The sequence below is a fragment of the Corylus avellana genome, chromosome ca2, assembly GCF_901000735.1.
Source record: "Corylus avellana chromosome ca2, CavTom2PMs-1.0".
Lineage (NCBI taxonomy): Eukaryota > Viridiplantae > Streptophyta > Magnoliopsida > Fagales > Betulaceae > Corylus > Corylus avellana.
The window spans coordinates 47,974,676-47,982,047 of NC_081542.1; the positions used below are offsets into that span (position 1 = coordinate 47,974,676).

The following is a 7,372-nucleotide window of genomic DNA, read 5'->3' on the forward strand; positions in this document are numbered from 1 at the left end:
CAAATATACTTAACACTCACACATATTGTTCTTCCATTTGTGCTAGTATCTCAATTTTCTTATGAAAAATTCTCTAATAACTGTCATACGACTATGATAATGTGACAGTGAATATCAGCCATTAAAATTTTCTTTTTACAAACTTTTTTTTTTTCTCATTAAAATGGTGATGTTAAAAATTGAAGTTTTTCGCCATTTCCATCAAATTGCGTCACCAAAATAATAATAATAAAAAATTTGGTGAGGCAGCCATGCCAGCCAATAGTGCTCTTGTCATAAAAGAAATGGTTAAATACCTTTTTCACCCCTATAGTTTAACTTTTTTATTTTTTGACCCTTAGGGTTTATTTTTTATTATATGAGGTTTCTATAGTTTGCCTAAAAACGGAGATCATCCCTCAGTCAAAATTCTGTAAAAAATTTGATAGAATGCCACATCAGCACTAATCACAGTTTAACACGTGTCCATATAATTAAATAATTAAAAAATAACTTTTTTTAAAAAAAATTAAAAACATTAAAAAATTATATTTAATTAATTTTTTTAAAAAGATTTAATTAAATATAATTTTTTAATTTTGTAATGTTTTTTAATTTTTTTTTTTAAAAAATCATTTTTTAATTAAGTATATGGACACGTGTCAAACCGTGATTGATGCTGAAGTGGCGTTTCATTAAATTTTAGACGAAATTTTGACAGAGCGACTATCTCCGTCTTTAGACAAACCAGAAGAACTTCCTGTAATAACAAGTAAATCTTATGAGTAAAAAAATAAAGAAATTAAACAACAAGTGTGAATAAAGTACTTAACCTAAAAGCGACTCACACACGCGAAGTGGGGGAGAGAGAGAGATGGTGAGGAAGTGCAAGAAGAGGAAACAATGGAGTGGAAGGAGATGGGAGGATCTAGACAAGGATGTGCTGATACTCATATTTTCACTGATGAAGCACAAGGAGTTGGTTGAGACAGTCCCTTGGGTGTGCAGTTCATGGAGATTGGCATGCTGGGACCTTTTGGTCTGGAATTCAGAAAACACCCTCGATTTCACTGCTCTAAAGCGGTCGTGCAGGGGAGACTTCTGTGAGAGTTATCATTCTGTAGCAACGAGGTTGATGAGTGTGCTAAAAAGCATAGCTTTTGAAGAAGACAGACTTACTTCTGCCACTTCCATGGTCTTTCACTGGGCTCTTCCTTTGTCTGACAAACACCTCGTCTATCTCGCTGAAAGGTACACCTTTTTTTTTTTTTTTTGTTAAGATGTTCAGCTGGTGCTTAGAGCACTTTCTGATCTCAGTGATTTCATTTACGCTGGAGATTTGGTCATGCAATTCACTCAGGGAGCGTTGAAGAATGGTGCCATTATAAAGGGTTGCAACATTGACTTTTGAATCCAAGTAGTGGGGATTTCTAGTATTTGTTTGTTTCCACAAGGCAATACTAACACAGCAGTAGATTAGGTTTCCTTTTCTGCCTTTCACGTTCATTGCACAGCATCTGTGTGTGTATATACATCAAACACTTGGTGTACTATTTCTGTGCGGGAGAAATATTAAAGTAATGATTAAATGATAAATTTATCTTTTTTTCCATCGACTTAACTTTTTAGGATAACTGATATCAGAACCAAAGGTCTTGATTCCATCAAATCTCCAAATTTAAATTAAATATTTCACGAGCTCACACGTGAGGGAGAATATTAAAAGTAATGATTAAGTAATTAAATTTATCTCTTCTTATTATTTTATCATTTTATGATAACTAGTAGTTTATCATACAACAGCAAATCATTCTCTTTTAAAGGGAATTGGGCTATTATTACGTTTTTTAGCACTGATTTTGCTCCCAAAGCATTAGTAAGACGGTAATCTCTTTTCACCCTTATAGAACTCATGCCATGGTTTCTTGTTAACAGTGGCAGTCATCCTATGACTTTTTCAATGGGTTTATGTTCAAACCAGTAGAACGATAAGAACTTCACTTAATGCTTTTATCATTTGGTATTAGAGCTAAGCATCACATCACAAGTTTGAGTTATAGAGAAAGTGACTTATGGGGTAGAGTGGGCCACCGTAGATATTGGATTTGAAAGGGGGGTTGAATGTTACAATATGAAGTGAATACAAGCTCTTGAGCACCGTATCCGTGCAAACCAATTTTCAGATTTATACTTATGTCTGTTATATTTTGTAGGTCACCAAGGCTGCAAAGGCTTTCCTTAGATTGTGCAAAGAGAATCACTGGCAGAGGATTTTCACGGGCAATCCGCAATTGGAAAGCAATTGAAGAGATGTCATTGGGTTCACTGGATCCTCGTTACTATGATCATATCATAAGAGAAATTGGCATACAGTGCAAGAAATTACAAGTTTTCTGCTTGTGCAGTTTCGAGTTAAACGTATATTTTGCTGTTCTCATAGCCGAGAATTTACGCCACCTGAAGGAGTTAGGATTGCAGAATGTTTCAATCTCAAGAGCTAGTTTGCATGCTATTTTATCCAAGTGTAGTAAACTCGTGACAGTCAGCATCACCAATTGTGGCATTGCAGATCCAAAAAATGTGGAGATAAGGAGTACTAAAGCAGGCTACAAAATCAAATGGTTGATTGGTACTGAGACAGAAGGGCACAGTTTAAGCAGTATGCTGGATGCATTGTGGCCGGTCTGTGGTAACCGAGTAAACCAGTACTTTTGAAAAGCATTTGATGGAAAAGATGTAATGGCTTTGCTATATTTGTATTCTCTATTATGTATTTAGTCATTGTCTACAATATTGAAATCTAACAGAGGTGAATCTTCGGCACCCTTGAGGTTTGGCGCTTCTGTTCTATACTACATTGTAATCAAAAGATGGGGAAAGTGAAATGGTAAGATGATTCTCCACATTGTGAATGATGGTTGGTTTCTGGGATGTCTTTTTGCATGTGTACTGGCATCTGCTGCTAAACATTCCACTGAATGGTTCAATATTTGGTACATTACAAAACAAATTACCAGGCACAGTCAGACAAACAGTAGAGGAAGCAAATTCTTTTAGCTTTGGTAGGTTATTTTAATTGAAACTTTAGCCAAAAATCTTGATTTAGTTTGGGTTGGCCTTTAAAATTGTTCCAAGTGGTCTGAGAATAAAAAAAAACGAGCTCACAACATCGTCCGAACAAGAGAGGAGAAAAAAGAGCGGTTAAGCACCCCCAACTTAAATTTGAGATTTGTTAACCTCTACTCCAAAACATACTTTTGGAGGTAATTTAATTATTTATGTTGAAAGTGACCGATTGAGAGATTTTGTTCATGTTTTAACGTGACTTATTTTCAATTATTCTTTACAATCAAACGGTAGAGATTGAGCGAATTGCAGGAGATGGGCACCTCTCAAATTTATATCAAATCAAAACACAATATCCATTTGAATTCAAAACGCTTAACAGAATTCTATATGAAAATTTTGTGCGATGTTCGTCTCCCTCACATGAAAAAAAGAAAAGAAAAAAGAAAAAAGAAAAAGAATAAAGTCATTAATTCAAACAAAGGAAGACCGCTCTGACAAAGGAGTCGTCGTAAACCGTGCTTTCATAATTTCACCCCGCGCACGTGACCCACACCATCCTCCTCACTCAAACAAAGCGCGCCTCTCTTCCCCTACATTTCGAATTCAAACTTCAAACGCCCTCCTCCTCCTCCTCCTCCTGCACCTCTTCATCCGCTTCCGTTTCTCTTTCATTCAGACAACAAAACTTCCCAAATTCTTGCAAGAAAATCATATTTCGATCGGACGAAAATGGACGGCGAAGAACCGCCATTTCCGTCAACGTCACCATACGTCTCATCTTCCTCTCTTCTCAAAGACATCTCAAATTTCAAAACCCCAAAACGCCCCTCCCACATCCCCAAATTCCACTCCCCCTGCCCCCAGTTCTTCACCGCCTCCAAGCAAACCCCACGAGCCTCCTCCTCCTCGTTTCGCCGCCACCGCCCTTCTCTAGCCCCGTCCTCCTCCTCGGCCCGGCCCAAGGCCGCTGCCCGCAGGCTCAGGGCATTCGAGCTCGAGCAGTCCAAGTCGGCTCGCAAGGCCCAAGTCAAGAAGGAACAGTCTCTCAAATCCCTAGCCAAGTCCCTCACCGTCTGGCTCAACTTCCTCCTCCAGAACCCCGGATCGTGCGGCTGCGATTTGTCCGTCGCTGGTGGTGGTGATGGTGATCGTGCGACTGCGAAGGGCAAGAGGGACAGTGGGCCCTGGATTGGGGTCGGCGTGGATGCCGCGTGGCGAAGCCCGAAGCGGCAGAGAGATTCGATGTGGCGGGCGGCGGAGAATAACTTGGCGGAGTTTCCGAATTCGATGTTTGTGAGTTTGCGGCGTTCGTTGAAAGATGTGTGTAGTTTCGATGACTTGAAGCAGCGGATGCGGGTTTATTTGAGTTTAGGGAGATGCAAGGAGATTTTCCAAGTGATGAGTCAAGTGGCTAAGGTTTGTGGTTGCTTTGTTTGGTTGCCGAGAAACTTAGGGAAGAAAAAGAAAATGATATTTGCCAATTAAAGGAAAATAGTTGTATGTAGAGGCTTGTATAATGTCGAAAATCGTATCAGCTAGTTATTATTACCTAAATTACAGATTTTCCAGCTTATGTTAAGAATTTGTAGTCGCATTGAGATTTTTGGTTTTTGTTGCTTGTAAAAATCTTGACTGTCAGTTTGTCGATATTGATTGTTAAATACTCTCATTGAACGATTCTTTGGTGTTATGTATGTAAAATTTGTTATTGGTGGTCTTGAATCATTTGGGTGTGCTTTAATTTCTCAGAATATTGATGAAGGGAGGTTGAAAATGAAGCCACATTGCCCTATAGTAACAGATTTTGGATTGAAGGAGAAGGCCACTAGAATACTAATGAGTTATAACCCAATTTGGCTACGGATTGGATTGTACATTGTATTCGGTGGTGATTCTTTGTTGTCCGATGGAGATGTTAATTCTGATCAAGAAATTGCGTTCTTGAAAATGATTATTGAGAAGCAGTTCTTCTCGCATGCGGGTCTTGCAAAAGTTTATGCTTATAACAAGATGGTTGAAGGTCTATACAGACCTGGTTACTATGAAAGCCTGGGGAATCTTATATTGAAGAGATTTTTGCTGCTTGCTCTTATCCTTGATAAAGCTAAATCTCAGAGCAGTCTTCCCCTCAAGTATGGTATTGATGGATTGGATGGGGGTTCTCCGTTATTGTTCACGGTACAGTCTGGTATTAAATCAAGCCATCAAGTCATCCAAGGTAATTATTTATCCGTTCCTCATTTCAGTCCCGTGTCGATTGTGTTATAACTGTAATTTGTCAATTGTAGGTTGACTTTTCTCTCTTTTTGGTTCAAAAATTAGATTTCCTATCCTCGGATATAATGCACGGGGAAGGTAATCTTTTAGCACATCTGCTGATTATAGGGTACAAGGTATCTTATAAGCAGGTATGCGGTTCATTTTATCTATTATGCTGATTTCCATGCACATGTATTGCTAGAGGTGAGTTTGTGTCTCTGTTTGTGTGTATGTGCTTTTAGCGTGGGTACGTATGCCCTTATTCTTTAATAGTGAGGTATAAAGAAAATAACTTTGTTGGTTTGCTATTTTTAATATAAGAATGTGCATGATTGTGCAGTGTCCACTCATTGAGTATGATTTCAGAGTTACAGATTTATTTGTAGAACTCCAAGATGGGGTCCGGCTCTGTAGAGCCATTCAGCTCTTGCGAAATGATTCTTCTATCCTCACGGTTTTTATCTTTTCTTTTTTGTATTTTGTGTTTCTGAATAAGAGTGCTGTTCCAAATTTCATTTAGCTGAGTGTGGAATATTCTTTTCTAATTTTGATGCTTTATTGCGTTGGCAGAAAATTGTAGTTCCATCAGATACTCGTAAGAAGAACTTGGCAAATTGTGGCATTGCCCTGCAGTGTCTTAGGCAGGCTGGTGTGATGTTATATGATGAAGATGGAATGATGATTATGGAAGATGATGTTGCTAATGGAGATAAGGAACTTACTCTCTCCTTGCTGTGGAACATTTTCGTTCACTTGCAGGTATGTCAGTTTCTTTCCTCTGTCCCAAATTTTTAGAAAAGTTGAAGTGACGGTTACGTAGAAGTTGATACTCTTCTACTTGTTACTCCAATTTTAATTTAATTTCACCATGAAACTTGCAGCTGCCTCTTTTGATCAACAAGACAATTTTATTCGAGGAAATTTCTAAAGTTCATGGAGTTAACGTGGTAGGTCTTGATGTGGATGAGTTTTCTTTCATTTAGCTTTTTTGTCAAAAAATGTAAATGATGAAGTACAAAATAAAGTTATTTTTCTTCTGGTTTTCTGAGATCAGTTTTAAACTGAAAGATATCTCTTCATTTTTCTGTCATAAAGTTCTTTCATTAGTATCCTAACTTGTTTCCAGAGAAATTATGCTTGAGTTACACTGATTCTCATTCATTTCACAGGATAAGTCAGGTAGTGACAACCTCACTCATTTGGAAATGCTTCTCAATTGGATCCAGGTATTGCTGTGGTCTGAGAACTTAGATTAGGATATTTTTCATCTAAGCCTTAGATACCGCCCAGTTTGCAGTCTAACAAATAATGCATGTATATGTGTCTTCATCGCTGCCCTAGATATTGTTCTTTCACAATCATGAAAAAATGATTGTTTGTGTACATACAACCGACTACCATGCATTGTGCATACCACCACCCCTAGCAATCCATGTCATAATATGATAGCTCTTAGTAGTTTAATATTACATTAAAAATGATCAAATATTGATTTGATTTTTTTTCTCTTTTTGCTTGTGAGCAAAATGTTTGAATGATATTCTGTTGTGCAAAGTGGCACCATATTTTAACTTCAGAGAGATTGGGCTTCTCTGAGTCTCTTGTGAGGAAATGCTTCTGTTTTGATAAGATGATAAACAGTCATTATACTGAGTTTCCCATGTTTTTGTGGACTTATGTCAATTGGATCAAAGCCACTAATCTCTCTCTCTCTCTCTCTTATGGACAGCAGCAATTTGTATACAGAATGCTTTTTTCAATCTTTGTGCATTGTTTTAATCTAAAAATGCTGACGAACTGTTAAAATTTTGGATATATGTTACTGGTTTGAGCAGGTTTTGCTGTAATCCACTACTCTTTATTTATGAAGTGCTGCTAATTCAAACCATGGATTTAGTTTTGGTGTTGGGTCCTCTCTCTGTTCCATTGTGGGTCAATAATTGGTGTTAGGTCTTTTCAGTTTTCACCATCTTGTGACTAGGACTGTCAACTTGCCTTTTGGGCAAACCACTCCTTTTGGAAGGCTTTTACTATTTTTTTTACATATGATAAATATTTGGGAAAA

At 37.7% G+C, this 7,372-nt stretch overlaps 2 protein-coding genes across 3 annotated transcripts in view; both read left to right on the plus strand.

Moving 5' to 3' along the window:
* The first annotated feature begins 837 nt into the window (after nucleotides 1-837).
* LOC132171331 (F-box/LRR-repeat protein At3g48880-like) lies at nucleotides 838-2,905 on the plus strand. The gene is made up of 2 exons (XM_059582622.1): nucleotides 838-1,230; nucleotides 2,193-2,905. Exons 1-2 carry the CDS (start codon nucleotides 854-856, stop codon nucleotides 2,692-2,694), a joined length of 879 nt encoding a protein of 292 aa, XP_059438605.1. The 5' UTR covers nucleotides 838-853; the 3' UTR covers nucleotides 2,695-2,905.
* Nucleotides 2,906-3,672: 767 nt separating this feature from the next.
* Nucleotides 3,673-7,372, plus strand: part of LOC132172458 (uncharacterized) — an 11,185-nt gene continuing 7,485 nt past the window's right edge. For both annotated transcript variants that reach the window (XM_059583967.1, XM_059583968.1), the window contains exons 1-7: nucleotides 3,673-4,464; nucleotides 4,798-5,266; nucleotides 5,371-5,456; nucleotides 5,648-5,761; nucleotides 5,878-6,066; nucleotides 6,189-6,254; nucleotides 6,477-6,533. In XM_059583967.1, the coding sequence (XP_059439950.1) occupies nucleotides 3,778-4,464; nucleotides 4,798-5,266; nucleotides 5,371-5,456; nucleotides 5,648-5,761; nucleotides 5,878-6,066; nucleotides 6,189-6,254; nucleotides 6,477-6,533 (1,668 nt within the window). In that variant the 5' untranslated portion in view covers nucleotides 3,673-3,777. The remainder of the gene's footprint in view (nucleotides 4,465-4,797; nucleotides 5,267-5,370; nucleotides 5,457-5,647; nucleotides 5,762-5,877; nucleotides 6,067-6,188; nucleotides 6,255-6,476; nucleotides 6,534-7,372) is intronic.

What these genes read in the sequence shown, in the direction of transcription:
- LOC132171331 (XM_059582622.1), top strand. Translation starts at nt 854, where the DNA reads ATGGTGAGGAAGTGCAAGAAGAGGAAACAATGGAGTGGAAGGAGATGG. An exon ending in CTCGTCTATCTCGCTGAAAG is followed by an intron (nt 1,231 to 2,192) that starts GTACACCTTTTT and finishes TATATTTTGTAG; the next exon opens with GTCACCAAGGCTGCAAAGGC.